The 27,294-nt window shown below is 38.0% G+C and overlaps 3 protein-coding genes across 6 annotated transcripts; 1 reads left to right on the forward strand and 2 right to left on the reverse strand.

Moving 5' to 3' along the window:
* Positions 1-368: 368 nt before the first annotated feature.
* On the forward strand, positions 369-3,594 carry LOC113697221 (uncharacterized). Of its 2 annotated transcripts, none has more exons than XM_027216739.2 (4): positions 369-820; positions 1,723-1,834; positions 2,762-2,827; positions 2,990-3,594. In XM_027216739.2, the coding sequence occupies exons 1-4, from the start codon at positions 646-648 to the stop codon at positions 3,015-3,017; spliced, it is 381 nt and encodes a 126-aa protein (XP_027072540.1). In that variant the 5' UTR covers positions 369-645; the 3' UTR covers positions 3,018-3,594. The 2 variants fall into 2 exon arrangements, with proteins under 2 accessions (XP_027072540.1, XP_027072539.1); XM_027216738.2 differs by having other exon boundaries at positions 376-809; positions 2,990-3,542.
* Positions 3,595-6,614: 3,020 nt separating this feature from the next.
* LOC140008280 (CASP-like protein 5A2) lies at positions 6,615-9,979 on the reverse strand. The gene is made up of 3 exons (XM_072052139.1): positions 9,406-9,979; positions 8,172-8,304; positions 6,615-7,039 (listed from the first exon to the last, which is right to left on the reverse strand). Exons 1-3 carry the CDS (start codon positions 9,615-9,617, stop codon positions 6,848-6,850), a joined length of 537 nt encoding a protein of 178 aa, XP_071908240.1. The 5' UTR covers positions 9,618-9,979; the 3' UTR covers positions 6,615-6,847.
* Positions 9,980-18,482: 8,503 nt separating this feature from the next.
* LOC140008281 (auxin response factor 18-like) lies at positions 18,483-23,206 on the reverse strand. 3 transcript variants are annotated; one of them, XR_011815671.1, is made up of 5 exons: positions 22,502-23,206; positions 21,085-22,342; positions 19,645-20,531; positions 19,276-19,502; positions 18,483-18,974 (listed from the first exon to the last, which is right to left on the reverse strand). XR_011815671.1 is itself a non-coding variant. In XM_072052141.1 (4 exons), the coding sequence occupies exons 2-4, from the start codon at positions 22,192-22,194 to the stop codon at positions 19,382-19,384; spliced, it is 2,118 nt and encodes a 705-aa protein (XP_071908242.1). In that variant the 5' UTR covers positions 22,195-22,342; positions 22,563-23,206; the 3' UTR covers positions 19,202-19,381. The 3 variants fall into 3 exon arrangements, 2 of the variants coding, with proteins under 2 accessions (XP_071908242.1, XP_071908241.1); XM_072052141.1 differs by lacking the exon at positions 18,483-18,974 and having other exon boundaries at positions 19,202-19,502; positions 22,563-23,206; XM_072052140.1 differs by lacking the exon at positions 18,483-18,974 and having other exon boundaries at positions 19,202-19,502.
* Between the last annotated feature and the right edge of the window lie 4,088 nt (positions 23,207-27,294).

The raw sequence follows: 27,294 nt of genomic DNA on the forward strand, positions 1-27,294 counted from the left end.
TTATCCTATACTAGGGGGGAGGGGGAGGGGGAGGGGGAGGGGGTGGATCTATGGAGGTCCAAGGATAATTCGAAGAAAACTGAATCACCACCGGACTAAACGAGTGCATTACACATTCACCTGAATTTTTTTGAATCAAATCCACATTTTAATATGATAATTGATGGGTTTGAAACCTTACCTCCCACGTCAAACCTTAAAGGTTTGATGGTGACCATCTGCCTTTGAGCTGGTGGCTTCTTTGTTCAGCTCATTTGCACTGCTATAACTTTTTTTTTTGTTTTTTTTCAAAAAGTTTGTACTGCTGTATGTCGAAAGAATAAAATAAAATAAAAAACAAAAGAAATGAGATGTCCCCTTGCATTGTAGGCGGTGCAGTGGCGTTGGACCAATGGCAACTGTTTCAGCTTCGGGGCTGGCTCTGTTATCAGACTCGGGCGAAAAAAAAAAGCCTTGTATAGACCCAAAAATTCCTAATGACCATCCTCGCTCCAACGCCTCCTGCTACTCGCCCTCCTACAGCTTCATATCGCTGCATAGTCAATAGTGATAGGTAGATTTTGGGAGAGATGGGCCTTCCCTAATTTCGGATTTGTTATAAGATTACTACTAGTAGTAGTATAAAAAGAGACATTTAGGGCCAAAATGGATATTGTTACAGCAAGAGACACCAAAGTGGTAGCAATGGGAAGAAAGAGCAGCGGAATCTTGATAGCCTTCGTGGTGATTATGCTGATGGCCATCGCTGCCTACATCAAGATTTGGACCATCGACTATCGGATCTCTTCCCAGGAATCCCTGTTGCTAAGGTCACTATACTGTAATCGTCTCGTCTACCCTTGCTGCTCCCCTTTCGTCATTTCGCGTTTCCCCTTTTCATTCTTTCTGTCTCCTAGTCAGAGATGTATGGTTTGGTAAATAATTCAGAAAATGCGGGCTTTTTTTTTTTTGACCAAAATCTAATTGCTTGGATTCTTGAGAAAATATCACAGGGAATTGCCTCTTCCGGAATTAAATTCTGCCAGATTAATTTCACAGTACTTAACCTGTACCCTATTCGTAAAAATCCATAGTCAATTTTGTTGTTAATGAATATTTAGAAGAGGGTAACCAGCTTATTACTTTAGTCTTTTTATTTTTTTTCTTATTATATTTAAGGAACGGGCATTATTGGTTCTCGTGCTTTGATTTCATTTACTTGATCAAATCAGCTAAAGGAATGTGAGTGGCATATACGTGTTGTTCCTCGTACCGTCCAGTAATACGTAACTGAAACCAAAAGAATATGACAAGAAAGATTTTAGACAAGTCTAAGCATTACCTCTTGCTATGTGGAAACTCCAGTCTCTGGCAAAAAGAGGAAATGCAAATTCGGCTTACAGAAGTAAAAGGACCTAAGAATGGTAAACAAGCACTCAATAAGGTCAAATGTAGTTTATGTAGTAAAGTTTGGGGCCGAGGAGGCCTTGTTCTAGTGGTTAAGGTTGAGGCTTCAGGACGTATAGGTCTTGGGTTCATCTTCCCTTCTCCCTCCCCACTTCTTAAGTCCCACCCCTCCCTTGCAGGAAAAAAAAAAAAAAGAGTATTTTATGTAGTTTATGCTATCGAGTTCTATCCTCGGCTCATTACATTACCATTCCAGTACAATTCCTCTTCTGTAAATATATTTGGTTATTCTTGTCCTGAAATGTGTAATTGTATCTGTTGACTGACCACTTGTAGGCAACAGTTTGATCTTGCCCACAGAGAAGCCATGGATGAATCTGCAGAGTGGAGGCAGAGGTTTGATATGGAGGTCGAGAAGAGTCAAATGTGCATCAAGGAACTCGATCAAGTATGCTCTGTTTGTGGAGTTTTTTGCTATAATGTCATATCTATGTCTTCATTTGAGGAACATGATCCATGACAAGTAGGTGATACTGGTTTGCGGAACTGTTATGTTGTTACTTGACACTGTAAAATTGCTCAACCTGGATATGAATATCATTTCTGTGAGCTTGCTTCAGTAACCAATATGCATGTATCGTGTAAAATACACTATGGAGCTACTTTCAGTCTTATTTGAAATGATCAGTAGCTAATTTTTTCCTTGGTCAGGTTATTGATGGCTTTATTGTCTATAAATTTGAGTTTCCTATGGTGCTTTCAGAAGGGTTATTTATCTAAATATTGTCTTTTTTTATCAGAAATGGAAAAAAAAATTTGTTGGTTTTCATAGAGTTCAACAAATGAAAAATCTGAGGTATTGTACCTAGGCTTCCCTAAAACTCAAACTGGTCCGAGTATGATAGCATAATGGAGATTAACTAAACCAAAATATTTCAGTCAGTTCTGTGCAATTCATTTTCTTTAGGTTCTTTTCACTTTTTTTTTTTGTTTCAAAATCTTCCATTAGTGCAGAAAAGTAATTAATAGGGACCAAAAAGCTTAGCAGCTGGAACAGTATTATCTTGTCCAAATCTGCTTGGCAGGGAAATGCATGCGAAGAAAAAAAGTACCTGGATCTTGATTTTTCTGTGTGAAAGGCTTGTTTGTGGTACTCAAATGTGAAACTGTCAAGCACAAATTAACTTACCACACACTTGTGACCTAGCAGCTTTCATTCATTGGATTGTTAGTCAATGTGATTGAAGCCCCATCCAGTCACTTTTGTATAGGAAATTCTTTTAATTTTCTCCTCTTTTGGCCATGCACATCAAAAAACCTAATCTGTTGTTGGTTGTTTTAACCTCTGCATTTAATCCAAGTGTTTGCCTCATAGATCAAGGAATCTCGCCAGGCTGCGAGTGCGGCTGGTATCAACAAGAAATTGGAGTTGTTGGAGAAGGTGATTGCTCAAGGCTCTTATTTTAGGTTTTGTCTGAATTATTTCTTCTGTTGATCCACACAGATGTCATGAAAACTAGTCTAATGGAAGCCCCATAGAGGTAACTATTGTTTATGCAGTTAAACCGATACTAATTATTGAACATTTTTGAACTATTACAAGGAAAATATGGACCTGCTTGAACAAATAGAGATACTGAAACAAGAGCTTGAGGCAGAGAAGTTTAACTGCAGCATGCGACATATTTAGGTGTTATCTGGTGTCAGGAGTTTTGGAGAATGTTATCTGAATATGATGTTGCTCAAATTTTGATGGAGTTCACAACTTTTCTTTGTTTGGAGAAGCTGATTAATCACGAGAAGAACATAAGCCAAGAATGCATGCGTGCATATGCCATTGATACGGCATGACTTGCTTCACAGGAAGAGTAGACATGTACTGAATTTTCCTGCTTATGTGGTTGGATTGCGACTGTCCAACTTCAGATGGGCTCCAATTTCTGATCATCCGACATGTTCTGGAGACATCTGGCAGCTAAAGAGGCTAACTTTCTATTCTTACCAGAGAAGGTATTGTGAGAGCTTTCCCGATTGCTCATTGTTGAAGTTAGTCTAGATCTCTGGGAGCGTGTTGTGGGGATCGATCGTGTAATTCACATTTTGTAATATGATACACCTTCATTACATGTCATCCTCGTATTGCGTTCGCTTTGGCATTCTGTTGTCTGTTTAAGTAGTAATTATTGAGATGATGGACTTTTAGTTCGAGATGATTATGCCTATGCCACAATATGGAAGTAGGTGTTTCATCATTAATTAATTTTTAGGCTAAAATCTGAGCGATATCATTTGTTGGAATCCACATCCAAAGGCTGATCAGATTGCAATTCAGACAGGTGTTTTGCTATGATCTGCTCCAATGCTGCAGTTTTCTCAGCTTGGCTTGCTGAAGACATTGCGGAACTGTCACCCTCACCGACCTCCGATTGTTGAGAATTCGTCTGACCGGTTGAAGTAGCTGAATTGATTGCTGCAGCACCGGCAGCAGATTTCTTTCTTTGAGGGTTCTGGAATTTAAAAGTGTCGAAGAGTTACAGCTCACGCTTATTAGCACCTCAATTGACATAAATCGACGGATACTCGGCATTAACGAATTAGCACGCAAATGAACGAGCAAATTCACAGTACATGTAAAGATGAGGAAATTGGTGGCACAAGAACAATTTTTATGGTCTAGGACTGGCCAGCCACGTACATACCATTACTGCGCGACGAAATCCAGGCGTTATTTCCAGAAAAGGAGGGGAAAAAAAATCAGGTCTTTGGTGTAGGAAAAGAATAACGTATGGTTGGCAGCCCCCAAGTCCAAGTAAAGTTTGCTAAGCCTCGCCTTCGGCATTCATCATTCATCTCAAATACGCACTTTGTTTTTTTAATATATATATGTGTGTGTGTGTGTGTGTGTGTGTTACTGTTATCAATGCCTCCGTGCACTATAACTATTTCTGCAAATTTCAGAAGTGGTATACCTTCTTATATCATATGATGGTAGGGATCGGAGAAGAGAAAGGTAGTAGAAGAAAACTTACGGAGGCTTTTCGACGCTTCCGCGATTGTGTTACGGAGTCCACCGTCTCCATCAACTCCTCAAACTGATCACCCACCCAAAAGAAAGTACGACGAATGATCAGCGAAAGAAAGAAAAAGAAAGAGGCTTGTTACATATATATATATATACACACACACACACACATAGTTAGCCTTAATTTATTTCAATTGGAAAGCCTAACGCTTTCTTTCTACTTTCATCAACTTAGTCGTGCAGATACAAATAGCAGTGTAAGCTAGGATTAACTCAAGAAACATGCATGCTCCCAAGGAAAAACATTAACAAAATCGGGCGCCCCCGCGCGTTCACTCGCATATATATAAAAACGGATGATGGATGATTGATCAGAACCTGGTTTACAATTTTTTCAAATTTCACAAGACATGCATTCTGCCTCGTCTCTACAACACATTCTTCCTCGGACGTTTCCGAGCGCTTGTCCATTTTCTCTGTGTTTTTTGCTTCGTCTGTTTTGTTGTTCTGAACTGTATTTCACGGCAACATGATGTGTGTGTTTGTGTGTGTGTATATATATATATATATATAGAGAGAGAGTGTTGGAGAGCGAAAGAAGTGTGTCGAAATTAGATGTAATAATCAAAAGTAGATGCATTAGAACCTCTCGCCATGTCAAAAAAATTCCAGAAATTCATTTTACCGAGTACACCACCCGGGAAGAAAATATACAAGTATATATATATATATATAAAATTTGAACATTACAACTAGGTGGTCGTCAGTATGACGTCCTTTGCCGGTTGGCAAGACTTTCAACCATACTGTCCACACTTCACGGTGGAGGACATAAAAAGCAAAACCGTTATGGTAACGACCATCTCTAATTGTCCGTTCCTTTGTTTATTGTTCTCTAAATCAGACGCCAAAATCGAATTTCCACAAAGAAAAGAAAGCATATAACTACCGGTTTTTGTCACACAACCTTTGCATTCATTTGGGATGCTTTTACATATCCTGCCCAATGTCCAGAAAGAATAAATCGTCGCAGTAAACAAGTAAACGGTTTTCAGTTATAGATGCCCCCTAATGACTTGTCGGTCGGTGGTTACGTTGTGCTCACGCTAAAATCTACCTCGATGTGATGTCACCAACGTCTCTCTGCTGATCCTAAGTTGGCAACTCATAGTTCTTAATTCATTGCTTTTGGGGAGAAAATGCATAGTGCTTGGTTGCTGCTTAGACAAATGTAAGATGAAAAATGAAAAGCCAAAATTGAAGCCTCAACAATTTAAAGCTCCCCTGTGCTTCCTCGACATAAATAGAGGGGGCCAAAGATTGGGAAAAAAAAAGAGAGAGAGAGAAGAAAATGTAGTAGCATGACTAACAATTTGACAGACATTTAAAACTCGAATAGACAGCTTCTCAAACCTGATCGATGCACCAATCAAGCGGACTCCTCTTCAAAATAACGGACATCCAACTCAACGACCAATCATGCTTGCATAAATACACTTGAAACAAATCAGCCACGGGTTAGATGAATCGAGTCGAGCGGGGGAGTTCCGAGTACCGTCCAGAACAACTTGTTTTGCTTGGGCAGAGCTTGACTCGATCAACAAATACTATGAAATATTCGAGAACACGAGTTCGAGCTCATCGAGGACCTTTTTTTTTTTTTTAACTCGAGTAGTGCTTGAAATAAAAATTGAGCTTAAGTTAGCATGTTTGATTTTTTATATATATATAAAAAAAGATTCTATTACAATTTTTCAATATTTCATGTGCAATTATAAAAGCCAAAACACTTGAACTAATATTAAAATGATGAAAACTAATTAGCCATGTCTAAATAGAAGCAGTGATTTCTTCAATACAACATTTAAAACCCAAAACTAAAAAATTTTTGTAAATGTAAAAGTCTCAAAGTAAAAATTAAAAATTAAATAATAATAATATACTCAATTAAACTCTCATAGCTTGCAAACACAACATTTGCTACTTCAATTTCTCAAAACACAACAAAATCGAGTTGAGTCGAGCATCACGCTATTCAAAAGTAGCTTGATTCACTTACAGTCACAGAATACCTTTTTTTTTTTTTTTTTTTTTTTTTTGGGGAGAAACTGACACCCGAAGGTTGACGCAGCATCTTTTTACCTTATCGGAAGTCCTGGTGAACCAATTTTGAGCCTTCCGTACCTCACCCTCTAAAAAGATACCATTAGGAACAAAATAAGACTTCATAATTTCGTTATCACAAAAATTTACCGGTACATAACATTATGGTCTACAAAATCTCACTCGTTGAAGTAACAAATGAGAACCTCGATCAAGCAACAAGGCAGATGTGCTAAATGATGATAATATGTATCTAACAGACCCCTCCCCCCTCCTCTTTTTCCCCGGGCCCTGCAAGCTCTTCCTGCAGTCCAAAGCACTTTCTAAGACCTGACTCTACTGGGAAGCCAATGACCAAAAGTTCAAGAAAAATGATGGAGATACTGCAAACCAGCTCAGAAAAGCCATAGCTGTAGCAGACATAAATCTTTTGCAGTGATTCACGCTGCATCTATCAAGATCATTGCCAATAAGGACCGTAATACCAGCAGATGCACAGGCAGCAGCAAATGTAAGAGTGGAAGTAATCTACACAAGAGATGAAACGTATTGTCAAAATAGCTTCCCAAAAAAAAGGAGAAACGGACAGTTATGAACATGAGAATCCATCGAATACCAAGTATGCTATAGATATGTTTGCTTCTGGTAAAGACAGGATGAAGCACCTTATAGATAAATATGAAATTCAGATAGGAAAATCTATATTTGCTCGAAAAGATGCAAAATGAACTTCCCCATGCGTTTGTTATTTTAGCTTATATAGGACTCTGCAATGACATTTCAGTTATATTAAACCAGTCACAATAAGTGCAAAAACTAGGTTAGCCATTTGGTTTGATTTCCAAAACATTCAAGAGAAGTTTCTAGGGGACAAAAATTTCATTACATTCCAGGTGACAAAAACTCAACTGACATTGACGGTAAAATTCCAATTCATATCTTCATGCCAAAGATTCCTCTCAAGATTGAATTTTTAGGAGCCATAAGAATCGAACCTCTGGGTCTTTGATGCAAAGAGAACCATGCAACTTTGATTTGAAACACTGAAGCTTGAATGTAATTGACAAATTGACTACCCCACAAGAGAGAACAAGTGATAATCCAATTACAGAATCATTAAGCAGCATGACACCACCAGCTTTTCATCCAAAGCCATTTCAGAATGACAAAGATGGAACGCTACATCATCAACTGGAGCCGCATATGCCTATCTCCAAAGTGATAATATACTAATAGAAGTTGAATGAGCATTTAATGTACATGAGTATTGCCATCAAACTATGAGAAAAGTGACTGAAGCATCAAAAGGCATTAACAAGCAGGAGGTTGAGACCCGAAACTCGCATTAGGTTGCTCTATATCCAAGAAGGTCAATACCACTCTGGTTTCTGGCGTACGGCTATACCTACCTCAAAACCATGCAATGTCAAGAACTTCTTACAATAGTCACCAAAAAGAAAAAAACACCTTTCAATTACATAACAGTTGGCATAAATGGTTGCTAGCTGCATTAGATACAATTCAGCACCTTCCCTTTGTACACACTGAAAAATCAAATCTTCATGCTTTACATAGTTAGATGATCAAACAAAATCAAAATTCTGTGCCAAGAAAAATAACAATGACCAAAAGTTCAAAGTGTTAAAACTTTTTTTCTTACCGCATCGCCAATGGTGAAAAAACTGACCAGTCCAGGATTCCGAAAACTTCTTCTAACTAAAAGTGCATAAATATCAGCAATCGCCAGCAACAGGCTCCACAAACTTTGTAAGCTAACAGCAGCAACGAGGTAGCTAGGCAACCAAAGAGTAATTTAGTCTTAGATCTCTAATTTCAAGACACCAAAGATACAGAAAGCATGATAAAGCTATAGTATCACTCTTGTCAAGATACGAGTGAAAATAAAACAGATAAAGACATCCAACTTGCCTGTTTTTAATCTTTAATACACTGGCAGTTATTTAGTATTTTGTAGTGACAACTATGAAATCAGTACTTAACCACCTTGTCAAATGCATAAGCCCAACTCAAAATGGTAACCAAATTGGGCTATCCTCAGTACCCTTAGTTATATGGTTCATATAAGATTGACAAGAGAACAATGCAACAGCAATGAAGGAACTCAAGGCAAACATCTAAAATCGTGTTACACCAAAAATCCAAATTTGAAAAACAAGCAACAGCACTGTATCATAGCAAGAAGCTGCTGCGAAATCTAATTGCATGTGGTCAAAAGCTTATGCTTTTAAGTCAAGAATAACGGGGTTCAAGGCAACAAGACAAGTAAATTCAATCTGTACTAGTCAATCCCATCACTTCATTCAAAACTTTGCAAATTGTGATTACTTAAGCTACTACATGTGATCATCTACATGTGGATCATCAATGTTGTCTAGACCCTAGAGGATTTGATATCCACACATCTGGAACCCATTCAACTAGCAAACCATAGATCCTTTCTCATGCATCCCACTGGAATACCTCTAGTTACACTGCCAGACTTAGAAAATTAAACCAAAACTAAAGCATACCAAAAAGATAGTAGGAGAATCATATTGTTTTCCCCGCCAAAGCTCTAAATATACAATCCACGTATATCTATCACACTAACATCCAGAAACAATCATTGCTAACTTGATCATTGCTGCAGCAACTGTAAACTTTGCACAGAGAAAAAGAAGAAAAACATTTTGACAAAAAAAAAAAGAAGAGAAGAATCATAGCTAAACATGATCCCTCGAAATCAGACCATCTCTCGGAGAGAGAATGATGCCTAAAGCACGGAAACTAGCCAGCATAAACCAAATCAACTGCAGAGACCATATAGAGATGTTAATGATTGCACACGGAAGCAAAAAGCAGAAAGATAAGGTTAAAATGGTAAGTTAACGAACCTAAAGGCGGTGACGGATGGGAAATCGGAGGTAGTGGCCATGACGCAGAGAGAAACGACGGCGAAGCCGAACTGGCAGAGGCGAAGGAGGAGGCCACCAAGAGTACCGCCCATGCCTTGAAAGTCTTTCATCCTCACTCTAGGCATCGCGGCAGCTGCATCGTTGGTCAATGAAGGTGCGTCCACCGGGTGCACCGAGGGCCTGCTCATCATCTTCCAAGTGCTGCCTCAATCCAGCTCCAAATTTTCACAGCTCACTGGTACTTTTCGTACTGGTCTGAGCATGAATATTTACCACGTGTGTATCCGTCTCTCTAGGTAATTCAGAAACCCTAATTCGGCGACGATCGGACTTTTGCAGTCGGAGCTAGCTCAGGGAATCTCTTTTTTTCCTTTTTTTAAAAAAAATTTCTCCCTATGCTGCTGATGGACTGTACTGCTGTTGAGTGTTGTGTGAAGAGGCTACCGCAAATTTTACAATGAAAAGGGTAAAAGTAAAAGTGGCATAGGACCAAAAATGGACCAAAAATTCTCATGCTCTCATAATCTTGTCAGTTACTCTGTTCAGTTGAGTTGCTGACCGCTGTTTTTTTTTTTTTTTTTTTTTTTTTGCAGGATAAACCTAATTTATCCTGCACTAAAGGGAAGGGACGGACCTAAGGAAGCCAGGGATAAATCGAAAGGGACTGAACCACCACTGGATCAGATGGATGCATAGCACACTCGTCTGAATTTTTTTTGGAGACAAACCATAGAAATGTGATATTTTTGGTGGGAGGTAAGGTTCGAACCCTTGCCTCCCACCTCACCAAATAAGTGGTGGCTACTGAGCCTAAGGAGTTGCTGTCCGCTGCCTGCAATGACCAATTTTACCTTTGCCGCGGTACTTTCGTTACTTATTTTTCCTTTTTTTTAACGTTTTTATTTTTTGGCAATCCTATGGGACATGATTTTCCATGCTCATGATAATCCCCCCCCTCTCCCCGCCTCTCGCGTAATGGGTACCACCCATAAGATAAGTTGTAACTTAAGAGCTGAATTGCTATTTTCTGAAATTTTTATTAAAAAATATATTATAATAATTTAATATATGTGAAAAAATAATTAAAAAATTTTATCGAAAAATTGCATTCGAATACAACTCTTAGGGTCTGTTTGGTTGGAAGTAAAATGTTTTCCTTGGAAAAATATTTTTCGTAGAAGTAATTTTCCATGAAAATCATTTTCCTTTCATCATTTTCAAGTGTTTGGTTAGTTTATTGAAAATATTTTCTTACTTCATTTTTCTGATGTTTGTTTAACTTTTGAAATATTTTCACTTTTATCTCTATTTTTACTTTCTACACATTATAACTACATACTTCTTCCCATGCAAAATAAGAAAATTTATCTCATTGTTTAACTTTAAAAAATCTTGGAGAAATGTATATATGAATAAAAAATATCTCCTTAAGCAATAAACAAATTGCTGGTCATTTAGTGTCAAATATCAATTACATGCAATGCTTATTGTGACATATATCTTGCACTCTCACTGATGAAAGTTTCTCTAGAAAAGAATGTCCCTATTGTACATAATTAATTACTAGCATAGGATGAGCAGGATGAGGTTTTTTTTTTTATTTTGAATATACTAGGTGGAGGGTTGGGTGGTACGGGGGAGGGAGTGTAAGAAAGAGGTCTTGGGTTCGAGTCCTCCCGTTTACACTAAAAAAAAAAAAAAGAACATACTACAAAATATTTCCAGTAAGTTTGGAACATACTACAGGCGGGAGGCATGCATTTCGGAAAACAACTTCAGTAAGTTTGGAAGGGAAGTTGTTTTCCATAAAATGAGTGAAAATATTTTACATAGGAAAATGTTTTCAGTAACTTTTGTGCAACCAAACACGGGAAATTAGGAAAATATTTTCCTGAAAAATATTTTCACCCGAAACAAACGGACCCTTAATTGCAGATTTGCGGCTCATCTTTGCCACAACATCAGCACTAGTTTTTTTTTTTTGGTTCTCTCCAAAAGTGAGACAAACGGCATTCTAAATCTGTACTTAAGAAATCACAGAGTTCTCCTCAGAAGCTTTCTGGACCAAACGTACTCCCATTTGGGAATCGGATTCTACTTCCAAGTGTTCAAAGCCCATATCCCAAGCCCATTGCAAACCCTGCTATAATGCCCGCAATTCCTTGCCGAACCTGTACTGCCCACTGCAGATCCATCCAAATTGAACTTGACCCAGCATTGTCTTATGAATTTTGTAAATTCAAATCAAGCAATTGGAGCAAACAAGGGCAGGTTAACACATTGCTTACAAAGCCATGGAGATTCTCAAATAAGCTCAATATCTCTGTGAGAGAACAGCATAACCAAAGATTCCACGTGGATTTATCCCAATTAGTGTTGGACTAGGTGTGACCGACTTTCGTATAATTCTGTGAAATAGGTGTAACATCTTTGCAAATTTTCGCACGTTTAAAATTTTTCTTCTTTTTTTTAAAAAAAAAAATTCTTCATTAGGTAATAAATCCAGCACGCCGCACTGGCCACGGTAGGAATTGCCAGCGAGTATGTCCCTTTAACTTCCAAATTCTGTCCCAAGCAAAATATTTTTTCTTCGCTTCCCACAATCGGTTAATGTAAAAACCAGGACGCATACTCGGTTGGGATGGGCTACGTTTGCATTGTGATTGAATGTAAGTAGAAGTCACACGGTTTTAGCCAGATCATTTGTTTGACATTACAAAAAAGTGTTTTTGGACGCATCAAAAGGATTCCTCTTAGGTTGTCCCCACAACTTAGGCCCATAAACTCTTCCGAAGGAGATAAAAGAGACACTAACTAATTGATGGTTCATTTCTCTGATTTTAAGAATTTCTACATATGTATCTATCATTTAGACACATCATAAATTTAGTAGACATTTTTGCAAGTGATCTCTGAAAATGGCCGAAGATTGCTTTCCTTGGGTATAGTAGCACATGTAGAAGATCGAACCTCATACCGTGAAACCAAAGCCTTGCCTCGTTTGGAAAGTCATTTTTTTCCAAAAAATAGTTCTTCGCTTTCCATTAACGTATTTTTTAATTATCTTGTACATTATATATACCAAATTATTACAGTATATATATATTTTTAAAATTTTCAAAAAAATAACAATTCAAACAATTTAAAGTCGCAGTCTCACTACGTGGTAAGCTCCGTGTTTCCACTTTTCAACTCAACTGACAACTGAGCTACCAAAAAAAATTTAAAAATAGAGAATTTTTTTTTTTTTTAATGTGGAGTAGAATTTTGATTGCTAATAGCCAATAATAAAGATGACTAAAGCCAGATACTCCATTTAACATGAGCCCCTACCAACCCAAATTCCTAATACATCGCGAGAAGGGGGAGGGGCAAAGAAAAAGGTTGCATTGTAATAGACAAGTGGTGTGAAAAATGATGGTACTAGCAAAAGACAGAGAGATTTGAAGAGATGCAGTAATTACAGTTTGCTGGGACCCTCTTCAGGCTTGACACAAGCATTCGAGGAGCTTTCCGAATCTCTGTCCGTTTGGGCTAAGGCCGCAAACGAATCAAGCGGCTCGAGTTAAGCTCGAATCGAACTCGATCAATAGCGAGCTCGAGTCAAGCTCGTACTCGAATTCAAAATATTAAATTCGTTAGCTCGCGAGCTCGAGTATATATATATAATATTTTTTATTTTTTTTATTTTAAGTATATATATATTTTTATTTTAAGTGTATATATATATTATTTTATTTTCTTATTTTAATAGTAAAGTTATATATATATATCATTAATATTTTATTATTTATTAAGAAAAAAATATTATTTTATTTATTTTTTAAAAATAAAATAATTATTTTTATTTTTTTCTAGCTCGAACTCGGTTCGATATTTAAATTGCCGGCTCGTCGAGGTCGAGATTGAGTTTGAAGTTGGTAAAATTTAATCGAAACTCGACTCGATTAGTCCAAAACTCGACTCGACTCGTTTGCAGCCCTAATTTGGGTCCCATGAATGGACCATTTTAACAACAATGATGGGGAAGTGAGACGACAGAGTCGACGAAGAGTGGGCCTGCCTTTCTTTTTCTCTGTGTCAGGCTCACACCAGAACGAGTGTGCGTTGTTTTTTTGTTTTTTTTTTTTATGCGTAAAACAAAAATAGATGTGTTTGGATATCAAGAATTTTTTTAAAAAAATTTCAGAATTTGTCTCCCTTAAAATTTGGGGTAGAATTTTGATTGCTAATAGTCAATAATAAAGATGACTAAAGCAAGATACTCCATTTAACATGAGCCCCTGCCAACCCAAATTCCTAATACATCGCGAGAAGGGGGAGGGGGGGGGGGGGGCAAAGAAAAAGGTTGCATTGGAATAGACAAGTGGTGTGAAAAATGATAGTACTAGCAGAAGACAGAGAGATTTGAAGAGATACAGTAATTACAGTTTGCTGGGACCCTCTTCAAGCTTGACACATGCATTCGAGGAGCTTTCCGAATCTCTGTCCGTTTGGGCTAGGGCCGCAAACGAATCGAGCGGCTCGAATCAAGCTCGAGTCGAACTCGATCAATAGCGAGCTTGAGTCAAACTCGAACTCGAATTCAAAATATTAAACTCGTTAGCTCACGAGCTCGAGTATATATATATATAATATTTTTTATTTTTTATTTTAAGTATATATATATTTTTTATTTTAAATGTATATATATTGTTTTATTTTCTTATTTTAATAATAAAATTATATATATATTCTTAATATTTTATTATTTATTAAGAAAAAAATATTATTTTATTTATTTTTTAAAAATAAAATAAATTTTTTAATTTTTTTCTAGCTCGACTCGAATTGATTCAAGTCGAACTCGAGCCTTAAATTGCCGGCTCGTCGAGTTCGAGCTCGAATTTGATAAAATTTAGTTAAAACTCGACTGAATTAGTCCAAAACTCGACTCGTTTGCGGTCCTAGTTTGGACCGGTGAATGGACCATTTTAACAACAATGATGTGGAAGTGAGACGACAGAGTCCATGAAGAGTGGGCCTGCCTTGCTTTTTCTATGTGTCAGGTTCACACCAGAACGAGTGTGCGTTGTTTTTTTGTTTTTTTTATTCGTAAAACAAATTAGATGTGTTTGGATATCAATATTTTTTTTGAAAAAATTTCAGAATTTGTCTCCCTTAAAATTTGTCCAAACTACCAATTAGTCCCCAAGGTGTGGCCAAATAACAAAACAAACCTTCCCACCAATAAGTTCATACCAAAAACTCCCTCACCGTGAGGCAACAAATGTTTGACCATTTATTTTGGTGATGTCAGCCGAAAATATGTAATAAAACTCCAAAAATATCCTTAACTCTTTCACCTTTAATCATTTCCTCTTTTTTTTTTTTTGGCTTTTTCCTTCTGTATTTTGTGCTTGGTAATTATCGTCTAGATTTTTTCTACCTCTCTAAAGCCTTCGATCTCTTCTTCTCAAACAATTATAACGGCTCTTTTTTTTTGGGGCCCCTTCTCCCTAATTTTGCATATCAATTTTTAAATCAAAACTACAGCTCAGTACACATTTATGAAATTCAAAAGTTCATGAAATCCTATAAAATAGATTAATGTCCATCATGAACAAATTCCACAACTCGGTTTTAATTAAACCTTGGGGTGAGAATAAAAATAAATAGAAAATCAACCACATATATCGTTTCATAATACAACCCAAATTCCCAACACTAGGTTGTAGATGATGTCACTGGCAAGGGAGGTGAATGTAATTTGATCAAACTTCAAGAATTGATTAATAGTTTGGCCAAATCTCGAGAGAGATAAACGTAAATAGCCCTTCACGTTTCTGTCCGGTCTCCCCGTAAACTTGAATTGCAAACTCATACAAATGAGATCCAAGTCCAACAATCTCTTTTAATCCATGCGACTTTGTGTATCAGCAATTTTACAAGACTCTAATTTTCACCGGTGCCCTAGCGTTTCTTGACCAAACTTGTTGATGGTCTATTTGTACACGTCAGGTTTGAGGCACGTGGATGATGAGTGACGCGCCCTTTAGAGTTAAGACAATGGTGGTGACTCAGCCCTTAATGTTTGTCAACATTTCCTTTTTTTTTTTTTTTTTCTTTTTCTCTCTCTCTCACTTTTGTTCTATAATAAGTATTGATCAATTTCGTGTCGTATCTTGTTTGGAGTGGAATTAATTTCTTTGTTTTGTGTGGGAGGAGTAGGACTGAGGACAAGCTAACTTAAAGCCACTGAACGGTGACGATGACATACCTGTCCCAAGAACAAAGCCCCACGTTTGGCGTGGCCTCGGATCTTCTTTCAAGTTTCCCATTAATCAATCAACGGAAAACAAGAACGAACGACTTTGCCTTGTCCTGTTGATGTCTCCCCGCCCATTCACTCACCTCCAACATCATCATTATTATTATTATCGTAGCAAGGTTATTAAATCCCCATGCGTGCATATAATTCACCAATTAATTTGCAAAAAAAAAAAAAAAAAGAAGAAGAAGAAAAAATATCACGGATGGATCATGGAACCTCCTCATGCGATGTCTGTGGAGGTTGTTTCCCTCGTGTGAAATCTGTCACTTGAACCTTGGCAGAAACCATGGCATGTATGGTGGAAGCTGTGGGTACTGAAAACACAGCCCCATCGTCAGTTGAAAACCAGTACTAGTAAAATGCGGATTTGAGTCGGGGGACGGTAATCAGGTGGACCGTTCGTAAGCAGTTCACGGTCAATATTTGACAAAAAAAAAATTTGTACGGTCCAAATCTCATTTTGTACCTCATTTTTAGCAACATGTGTGGGACCCATGAAATTTTGTTCTAAAATTACATGTTGTTGAAAGTAAGTTACACCATGTACAAATAGAGTTACGCCATGTATAAAATACACATAACTTTCAGGAATGATTGCTATTTTAAAATTATACGTTGTTAAAAATAAATTATAATAATTACAAACAGAATTACGCCCCGTGTAAAATAGAATTACGCATTGTGTAAAATTACGCGGTTTCTGCCGCTGGTCCGTAAAATGCAAACAAAGCTTTGGAAAGTGATCCTGCACTCAAATCTAGAGGGATATGTACGGTTCATTGCAAATATGATCCGGCCGTTTCCATTTTTCCGTCCACGCTGACGCTGACCAGTGATTATTCTCTGAGATATGCATGTACCTACACCATCTCCACACCCCTCTAAGTCTCTAACCCCCCGACGGCGGGCCTCAAACTTTGATGCCCGACACGGGCCCTGTAGTATTAACTTCAAGGGGCCAGCTAGACATGTAGCTTAACTGTTTGTAGCTGACCATAGATTAATACTGGTGGGCAAAAAGACAGAAAGAAATATCGGACCAGAAAGGCAAATTTATTCATGTCCATAGGGATTTTACAACCACCCGTTTTCCATCTGGTCTAACTTTAAAAAGTCAACTCAAGGCACTTCCAAGTTGTTCCTGTTTGTTTTAAGGATTAGAAGAAGGCAGGGGAGATTTGATTCCAATTTTCCTTCGTGGAAGCTGATTCCAGATTTTATTTCTTCCGCTTTTCCAACATGTAAGGCAAAAGAAAAAAAAAACACACACACTCTTAACAAATTAACTGGTACGTTTACTTAATTTCTTTTAACCTTAGAAAAACCAGAAGAGAAGGGTGATGATGGCAGTACGATGTTATCGCTTGCTAGTTACAGGAGTCTTGCTGGGTTTGTCTTTTGCTGTCGGTGCCAAAATTGCAATACATCCAATCACGTCTTCGTACGTAGCGTATGTAAAAAGGGGCATCTCGATTTAACGATTCCGGGCTTCCGGCGTACAACAATGCAATGCAGCCCACCATTCCATATCAGAAATCCTTCGTCGTCATTAGATTCTTTAGACTAAAGAAGATTCTTCTGGGCTTTTGATTGTCCGTGTGAAAAATTCACAGAAAAACTGCTGCAGACGGTAGTCGAATAGGATATCTCCAGATATTTTTGTATTCTAATTATTCCCAAGAAGATAAGAGTTGATATACATGTATACAAGGCCTTGTCCACCGCAGAGAGATCAATTTTATCATAAACACCTTTTTATCCCAAATAATATTTCACTTGTATCATAAATATATTTTCCAACCCACCTTTTTATATTCCCAACCACCTTTTTATCTCACATACATCGCATCATAAAAAGTGTTGCAGTAATTATTCCAATTAATATTTTAAATAATACTCTATCCAAACAAATCTGTTACAGTTACAGTTTAAAAGATTTCTCGAAGGCAAACGCTCCAAAAGTGTTTCTTTTTTTTTTTTTTGGGAGGCAAAGTGCGATTTACGTTTAGATTTTGGTGCAAGAGGTAGCAGTAATTAGCAACAAACAGCACGCTCTTTTTAAACTCCGCAAATCACTTGATGTTACTGAAAACTGATGCTAATTAATAAAAGCTTGAATTGCAAAATTTGAGGAGGACTCATGGAGTAGTATGTACTCCCTCCCTTTTTTTATAACTGACGTTTAAGGTTTTGCACACCAATTAAGAAAAGTTTTTCATTGTTTAAATCTATACACTACTTTCCTTTTGTACCCTCATTAATTGTTCAATTCACTCATGTTTCCTCTCATTAGAGTATTAAATGGTGCTGTTTTACTAGGTCAGAAGCAAAGAGAGAAGTAATAATTACTAGGAGTAATAATTAAGAGCCCTGTATTGATAAAGAGAGATAAAAGGGTAAAACTGTGAAAAAATAATTAATGCTGCATGGGGATGATACAACGACAGATAAAAGTACTTAAGCGTAAATTTCTTAAAAGTCAGTTATAAAAAGAGGGAGGGAGTATGTTAATTTGCTCTAATCCCAAAACTTGTAAAAAGTAGTTATTCAATGAAAGCGATCTACTGGCTGTGGAAAACCCAAGACTTGCGGCAATAGAATAGGAAAACATCAACCCAAATAAAGATAATAACAATAATTTTCTGAAGTTTGGTCTTCCATCCATGTGACTTGCGTTCCTAAGTAATTTACTTGCGAGGGTGCGGTGGCTTGGAAGGGAGCAGATATTCGTCATACCCAGACACAACATAATAATCATACACAATATTAATATAATGACTTTGTTCAGCTGAGCTGACAAAAAGATCCATGGATCTTTTGCCTCTTCTTATGAGCCTGCCGTTTTGAAGACATCTCACCAGCAAATCCAGTCTAACTTGGCCAACGTATAGTTTATTAGACTAGTAGTACATTTCTTCCACTAGTATACGCTAGCCTGGCTGGTCAATTTGAGCGCCAGTCTTCACTGAAAACATTAGTCGTGCACGCCAAAATCAGAGCCAACGATTCTTCTGATTCTCCTCCTCCTATTCCTAAACAGCAGCTACACCTATCCATTCCAACGAATTACATGACAAATCAACCAGGATCCTGGGAGGAGCAAGGTTTGTCCACGTTCCAGCAGCTACCAAATTCTTGTTGACTTCTGCTTTTGTTCCAGCTGCCACCAAATTCTGCAACCCTGACGGCTTTGCTGCGTTTCCCTTACGTAATACCCAGGATACGTTTACAAAACCTGCAGACAAAATCAAATGTACAGAAACCAACAATCTGGCTGAAAACGGATTGGGGCGAACCATTTCTTCGCTTGGTCTAACTTTGTGACTGTACACATGATGAATTCAGGAATTATTTGCCAATTGAAACAGGAGAATAGAATCTCTCCCCCCCCCCCCCCCCCCCCCCCCCCCCCCTCATCCCAGGAGCTAAAATGGCCGCCTCCTTAGAAGGCTACAAGTAAAAGCTTCAGAATAATGCAACATTTCAAAGTGATCGTCTTTACAAGAACCATCTAAGCAGGCGCAACTTTAAGATACCTATAGTGAGCTCCTCCGAATGCAGTCCAAGAGCATCACTTTGGGTAATGATGGATTTCACTTCAGACATCTAGCAAGAGTAAACACTTTAGGAACAAGCATTTAGTCATCCGGCCATACAGTTGGAAACGGATGTTTTCCTCATTATCTCTGCCGTATACGGCCCTACATTGTCACTGCTCGAATCTGTTAGAATTGTCAACCTTCTCGCTGTTTTGGCGAAAACACTGCAACATCAACAGAAAATTACATCTTCAATCAAGAATATAGAATTTTAATACAATTTAGATGACACTCTCAGTTTCGAATCGTACAAATGATTTAAAAATGCTGTACAAATAGGTTGTTAATAAGGATCATGCTACTCACCTAAACGTTTCATCACCAAGTTGCCTTACAGCACCTGTCCTATCCCGGTAAAGCACATGGTTCAACACCTCTGAAGTCCTAACGCCAAACATTTCCGCTAATTTCTCATACAGTTGCTCATAAGATTCCAGCAATGAGAGGTCGAGCGTACGACCTACATCTTCCGACTCCATGAATACCTTACAGTGACCAATATCCAAGTTATCCTCAGACCCTTCACACGAGGACCGTTCATTCACACCTTCCAGATTAAGTGCAGAACCTGAAACATCAGAAGTATTTCCCATCTTATCTGCATTATCATCAGAAGAACTGTTGCCTGTGCGAACTGGTGAAACTGCATCTCCGGAGCAGCTCAGCGAGATTTGCTGCTCGGTTAGAATTGGTTGACCAAATAGAACAAATTGGGGTGCCTTGCAGCTACCAATTTTCTCTGCACTCTGAGCAGAACTTCCCGCTGTTAGCAGGCAGGAAATATTCTCACCGCTGCTGGGCTTGTGAATGATTGGACGATTGGAGTGCCCAGGTAGAGCAGTAGGATAAAGAGGCTGAAGACCTACCGGAAACAGACCTGACTGCAGTTTATTGAAGTGGAGATCAGATAATGATAATCCATATTGAGCATGCCTGGCTCCCTGCATGCCAGCAGGAGTGTTGTCAGGTAGACAACCAAAATGGCTGCTGGGCCCAAGAAGGTGGTTTCCAGAAAATGTTGGCGCTGGAAGTTGACCATCAAGAGGAAACTGTGAATGTTGTGGTAATCTCAATTTTTTCCGAGGAGGAGAGAAGGGGAACAGATGAATGGTAGGCATGTTCGACACTAATTCTACCAGCCACGGACTGACTCTTTTCACGTTCTGAAGCAAATCTGGCTCATCCCAGGTCACCTGAATTGATTTACCACAGAAATGAGAGGACATCAACAAACAAGATCACAAAAACACACAGCTTGGTTAGACTTGCAAGACGAAATCCGGATGTGTAGAGATTCATTTCATTCTAACTCTCTAACTGACGATCTGTTCATTTAGGGGGGGGGGGGGGGGGGGGGGGGGGGGGAATTGAATAATCACCAAATTAGAGCCTGAATTTCAGGGCACTCCCCCCAATTAAACTTCTTCCGCAACTCAAACTGGCAAATATTCATACGATGCAATAAAGTTAGAAGTAACGTCGTACAGATTAAAGTCATAACAACTAAAAGCCTATCACCAGCATATGGGAGCAAACATGTAATTAAAAAGAGTACATCCACAGATTCCTCTGCAGTCTCAAGTTCATAACTTCAAAAAATGATCCCCCAAATCAAAAAGAGTTTGCCATGAAACCATAATAGTAAGAAAATCAACCATGCAGGAGCATATCTTATACGCCCACAACATTCGCAGGAAGTCCTATATTCAGAAAACAAGGAGATGCAATAAAGAGAAGATAAAATACCTGGAGAAGTCTCCAAGGGGAATCTGGCCAGCGAATGGGATCTGCAACTTGAACGGAAGATACGGTTCCCATAAACCAACTTATTCGTGAAGAATCCTCGGTTTCAAAGGGCATCTTGAACCTCATACCGGAACACCAGTGGATCTGTAATGCTGCCCTTACAAGGGAGGCCTTCACACAGAACTCCGGATTACTAGCTCTAGGGTAGTAAACTATTTCAAAGGGCTGTCCGTTGGCTGCAAGAGTTGCAGCCTCAGTAACAGATTCCGCCTTCAATCTTCCTCTGCCCATTGAAGTTCCACTACTGCTTTCACTACCGTTCCTCATCAACTTGCTTTCATCTTCCCTTAGAAATGCTGAAAATCCCCCGTGCGGCATGACACAACTCCTTCCTGCCGCATTCCACCCTGATGACGGTTCAAGTCCACCTCCAACCCCCCGCCTTGCACGCCGGATTCCAACGCAGAGATCCCCATTCTTCGCTCTAAGAAAAACAATGGAATCCCCAGCAACCAATTTCTTACTGTTCACAAAAGTGCTCCATCCAGTTGTTAAAAGATGACGCCTAGGTGTCCCTCTGTATATATGCCGGAATTTCCAAGTGTCCCCATGAACATCTTTTGCAAGGATGGTTTGAACAGGAGGATCTGCAGAGTAGTCCAGCCGAGGAAAAATGGTCTCTGCACAATACCTTGGAACTGAAAAGCCTCCCCCATTATTTGCATCTGATTGTGTCAGTGTCTTGGCAAAGGAGGTGGGCTTTTCTCGGTCATCCATCCCGCTCACCCCCCCAACTCCGTCCTCATCAAAATCAGCACCATTTCCCTCTATGGGAATCAGCCGAACTTTCGCAAAAACCTCGTCAGTCTCGGAATCCGCCATGAACTTAATAGCAGATACTCTACAACGGGTATAGGCTGGAATTAGAGGGCAATTCCCGAAATCCACATTGCCGCAAGCATGCTCCGCGTGTCCCTGGGGAAAGTACAAGACTTTCGAATTCGCCGGCGGCATTTGAACCATACTACCGGCACAGGCATGCCATAATTGAGAATCCAAGCACTTTTCAGTTTCGTGTACTTTATCCCTCGAGTCCATAAACGCAATCATCTCAAGTAAAAACAAACAACAGATTTGTGGAATCCACCCCTCAGTTCATAAATAATCCTAGCCGCCTTCTTGAGAGAACTTCCCACACAAAATAAAATACTAGGAAATGCTGTCATGTATTGAAAGACCAATAAAAATTCCTTGGCACCTGAGGAGATTGACAACAAAAACGGAATAAAACAAAAGGAAGTAATTGTATCGAAAGACCGATAAAATTCCTTGGCATCTGAGGAGATTGACAACACAAACAGAATAAAACAAAGGAATTATTGAAAACAATAACTGTATAAGGATTCGAACTACTTACTTTAATTTTACTAACACCGAGCTGACAAATCAATATCAGTACAAGGATTCGAACTACTCACTTTAATTTTACTAACGCCCAGCTGACAAATCCTATCTCAGGTAGACACCCTCAAATCCACAAAATTATCGGCAAGTGAGCGAAAAGCTTAAAAGACAACAAGTCTCTTGCCCCACGTGTGCTGCTCTCCAAATGCACGAAAAGTTTTTTTTTTTAGTTTTAAAACTAAAGAAAACCCTCAATTATTTACATCAAAATATTTCAAAATTAAGCTATCTCAATCTGCTACACCACATTTTCCTCGAATTGACCACTTCAAAGCCCTCAAAATCATCAAAACTACAGAGAATGAGAAACCCTACCAAAACCAAAATACTCCACGAGTAATGCAACTTTTGACTGGCTTTTGGGTTAAAAAAAAAAATAAGGTTCACAACACAACACGATTTTTTTTTTTTTAAGCACTCCAAAACTCATGAAAATTCACAGATAGCACTCTCTAATCTAAAATTCAACAAAATAAAATAACTTAACCCGAAAAGCCTGCCTTAGACAGAAGCATCAGAAACTCATGAAAATAAACCCAAAAATGCTTTTGCTGATGGTGCTATGTGTTTTAAACTTCAACGCTTTGTCATCTTTCTGTCTGAGAATATCCATATACTAATATAAAGCTCTGTCTACTGGTAGGAGTACTTGTCCTTGTGTGTGTGTGTGTGTACAAATATACAACCAAACATCTGTATAATGTATTTATGTCGTAGACATAAAAAGTTCTTTTTTCGCACGCACGTGCCAACCACTTATATTCTCCTGGTATTTTCACACGCATGAAAAAGTTCTTTGTCAACACTTTTTTTTTTTACAAAAAAAAAAAAAAAAAAAAAATTATTTGAACTAGTAGTAGCAGTTTTCTTGGGTGCATCAGAGGATTTCTTTTATTTATACAATTCTTTCCATTTTCTTCGGCTCTGGAAGGGGAAGCCCCATCTGTCTTGGGAAGCCCGCAAAACAACAGAGAATTTTTAAAGCAAGCTATCCATTTTACTTTTATATACATATTTATGATATTGATATACAGAGTTTTATTGTGTTGTACGGGAAATATTTATCTACTGAATAAATAATTACTAAACTTATTCTGTTGGTACAGAATTGGATTTACTTTGATTTATTTAATCAAAGGTAATTTGACTTCTTCAGAGACAATAATATCGTCGTGAGATGTTGAGGACACCGAGGTCGTGGGATTAAGGGTCTCATGACTCATGGGATGGAAGTCAATACTGCTCTAAGGCAAGTCCTTGGCTCCCCAAAAAAAAAAAAAAAAAAACTAAAAAAGCAAAATTTAACTCTAGTTGAAGCTTGTGGATTGCCTTTGACTTAACGCAAACTCTGAGTTTGATTCCGTTAGTTTTCTCTAGTTTGTACTTCTAATACTTTTTTTTTGAAAAAAAAAAGGGAAAATGACCGATGACAAAAATGGTCTTCCAACTTTTTCATGAATCCCTAACTTTATTGCGCATCAATTCATTCCTCCAACCATCAACGAAAAGCTTGAAGCTTTTGATGCCGTTTTGTAGGTATTGGTGACCCAAATTCATACTTTATTATTATTATTATTACTACTACTACTACTATTATTATTATTTGTAGGGTTGGTTATAGGGTCAGTGTGGTGATAAATATTTCTTAATTATAAAAATGTAACATTGTATTAAAATAGCATACGAATGAGCATATGTCTTTGATTAAGGAGTGAAAAGGATTTAAAGTATAAATAACAAACTGTAAACCGTTTATGAAGTAGATAGTGGGAATGTTTTAAATTTTAAATTTGATTAGTGATAGGGTTAATTATAATCCACTACTTTTTATGTATTAAAATAAATACAAAAATCTAGGAAAAAAAATGAGAAGTTTGGAAGTTATTGAGAGGGTCTCCGCTAAAAATTCCTTCTGCAATACATATAGATATAGATTATTAAGTAAATTTTACATACATGGTCAGTATATATACTATTACAGTTAGATGGATGATACATAGTAATTTTTGAATTTTAAATTTAAATATTATATATGTGTTATATATCAAATAATGATAATATATATTGATAGTATATATAAGATTAATGTATTATTATTTAGGTAAACTTGATTCATAGGAGGTGGTAACAGGAGGATGAGAACCACACCAAGCTTCAAGATGCTTAACTGAATTGGGCGGATGCCACTTTCCTTCCTAAAAAATCATCTCAAATGGCTAGAGAAAAAGCAAGCGACAAAAATCTATCGCAAGAAAAGCAAAAGACAGAGTGACAGATGAGGAATAAAAACGATATGACAGCATCTGAACTCGACTAAACAAGAATTTAACGCAACAAAAAACGGGTCACTTTCTGGCAATCAATTTTTTATTTGTTGGGAAAGCCCAAAAAAAAAAAAAAAAATCCCTGTGAATTGCAATAGTCAGCAAACCCATCATCAAGCCTCGGATCAGCAATGAACATCTCAGTCCTCTTACCAATCAAATACCCCTCATTCATTCACCAACTCCTTTACGCCTTTTTTTCTGGGGTAGAGGTCCACCCCCTTTATTTCACGATGGAGATGACTCACTTTTTTGGCTTGGTTAACTTTTTGTTTTCTCTTTATTTTTATTTTTTACAAGTGTTTGTGTTTTCCAAGAACAAGAAGCTATCGGCAGAGTTGGATTTCCCATTTTACTCCTATTCAAATCGGTCAATGGTGGAGACATTTTTACCTTTTAGATGGCGCCTCTACTTATGGATCAAAAATTGATTAGCAAACAGGGTGATAGTCAGAGGATTTAATTGGAGCAAATTTTTTAAAAAAAAATAAGGACGAGTTATACTTTCTTCTTGGATACATAATTGATCCCGTTATATAGTTTAGTTGATTTATCAAGTACCATACATAGCTTATTTTATTGTTGATTTATACAGAAGTTGGGGTTGTTGATTTATACGGAAAGGAAAGAGCAAACAGAAGGGGTATTTTGCGAGTCAGATTGGAGATTTCATGCATCCAATCGATGTCCTCGCTGATCGAGTGGAGTCTTGAGGACGAGAACGAATTTTTGTGTGATTCCCGCTCTATTAGTGCAGAAAGTATTTTTTTGCAAATATCTAATCTATAAAAATACATATTCTATCATCCAAGAAGAAATTGAGTGATTCCTTTCTTTTTCTAACTTTGAAATGAAAGCACCGGTAGATTAGATGCTATCAAGGAGCGAGTGTTGTGCATCACCTGATGAAGTTCATTTTTCAAAAAAACATCAACAGAAAAAAGAACTCAACTCAACGGGTTCTCCCTTTCGAATTAGCCAAAGAAAGAATGGAATTCTGCCAAGTTCATATCTACAACATAATTCATTCGATTACTGCGTGCAGGGATGAACCCAATCTAGAATATAAACCATAAAAGAAAACACCTATTACATCGATGATCACAAGAATACCAGTTATACAGCAAGTACTATCATTTAGCGCCTTGTATTATACGACACCAATTACTGATGATCTCAATTTTTCATTAGATTAATGATATAACAATAAATCTTTTGGAGCGTCTATGATGGTACATACTGGGTTGTTTTAGGCAACACGACGACACCACTAGGGGTCAGGCAAATTCAGAGGAAAAATATGGCAACTTCATTTGATTGTAGCAACAAGCCGTAAGCAACTGATACAAAAGGGGGTAAAATTTAGAATTATCAGTTCAGGAGGATAAAAATTGCAAATGCATCGGGGGGTTATTTTGCAAGCAACCCAGAAACAAAAGACTACAAGGCGAAATACCACAAAAAAATGGGGGGAGACAAGACAGTACAAGACAATAAAAGTGCATAATCACAGGTGGGCTAATATTCGTAAGGGACAATTAAGAGCTGACCCAAGGCCAAGCAAGCATGTAGCAGTCAGGCCTGGGCAATTATTGTGTCAGGAACTACGGCCACTCTCTCACTAACTGCAGCGACCCACATTACAAAGAAAGGGACTGCTGAACCATATCATTTCCAGGAGCTGCTGCCTGACCCTCTTATGCTACGGCTGTATACCCTGGTGTATCCATTACTGATTGCTCGTGTCAAAAAAAAAAAAAAAAAACTACTCGTACATACGTTTGATTTCGTACAGAGGTTAGGGTGTTTCGTTTGTCTCCGAGACTACGCACGTTGTAATGGAGATTGGTAGGGTAGAACACTGTTAAGACTGGCTAGTTATGAGAGATTGAGGTCGCAATTCTACAATATGACGTCCTGAGGTTCTTTTTTTCAGTGATTCTCATACATGATACAACAACATAAACCGTCCTTTTTTGGATGGATTTAGTTTCGACGGGTCAAAACATGTCTTCGAAATCATTAGAGTTTTTACAATTCGTCCACTAACGTAATGCTCATATCACCAATAAAAAAATTTTTTTTTTTTTTGAAGGAGCCAACCACATTCAAACACGTAACTTTTTGTTTGTGAGCAAATAATCTACTCTTATTAATTGAGCTAACTTATATTGGCACAAGTTGGTGGAGTTTCATCCTAGGACAAGAGTGCTTTATCATCCGACGCCGTACAATCTGTTTCCTGGTCGGACGCATTGCCTCCCTCCCCCACCCCGGTTCGGCGTTCTACTGCATGCATGCATTGACGCCAGAACGATTAAGCGGTCACGTAAATTGATCAGCTGTACGTTTACATTTACATTTAGAAAACTTTATCTTGCTACAATGTTCTTCAAGATGGCAGCCATTACTGCTAAAGTGA

This window comes from Coffea arabica, chromosome 6c (assembly GCF_036785885.1).
Source record: "Coffea arabica cultivar ET-39 chromosome 6c, Coffea Arabica ET-39 HiFi, whole genome shotgun sequence".
NCBI classification, from domain to species: domain Eukaryota; kingdom Viridiplantae; phylum Streptophyta; class Magnoliopsida; order Gentianales; family Rubiaceae; genus Coffea; species Coffea arabica.

Coding starts and splice junctions, on each gene's coding strand:
- LOC113697221 (XM_027216738.2), top strand. CDS start 646: ATGGATATTGTTACAGCAAGAGACACCAAAGTGGTAGCAATGGGAAGA. Junction 1,835..2,761: donor GCATCAAGGAACTCGATCAA/GTATGCTCTGTT, acceptor TTTGCCTCATAG/ATCAAGGAATCTCGCCAGGC. Junction 2,828..2,989: donor AATTGGAGTTGTTGGAGAAG/GTGATTGCTCAA, acceptor AACTATTACAAG/GAAAATATGGACCTGCTTGA.
- LOC140008281 (XM_072052141.1), bottom strand. CDS start 22,194: ATGATTGCGTTTATGGACTCGAGGGATAAAGTACACGAAACTGAAAAG. Junction 20,532..21,084: donor CCCCTTGGAGACTTCTCCAG/GTATTTTATCTT, acceptor AAATCAATTCAG/GTGACCTGGGATGAGCCAGA. Junction 19,503..19,644: donor CTTGGTGATGAAACGTTTAG/GTGAGTAGCATG, acceptor TTGATGTTGCAG/TGTTTTCGCCAAAACAGCGA.
- LOC140008280 (XM_072052139.1), bottom strand. CDS start 9,617: ATGATGAGCAGGCCCTCGGTGCACCCGGTGGACGCACCTTCATTGACC. Junction 8,305..9,405: donor CCATCCGTCACCGCCTTTAG/GTTCGTTAACTT, acceptor TTGGTTGCCTAG/CTACCTCGTTGCTGCTGTTA. Junction 7,040..8,171: donor TTTTCACCATTGGCGATGCG/GTAAGAAAAAAA, acceptor TCTCTTGTGTAG/ATTACTTCCACTCTTACATT.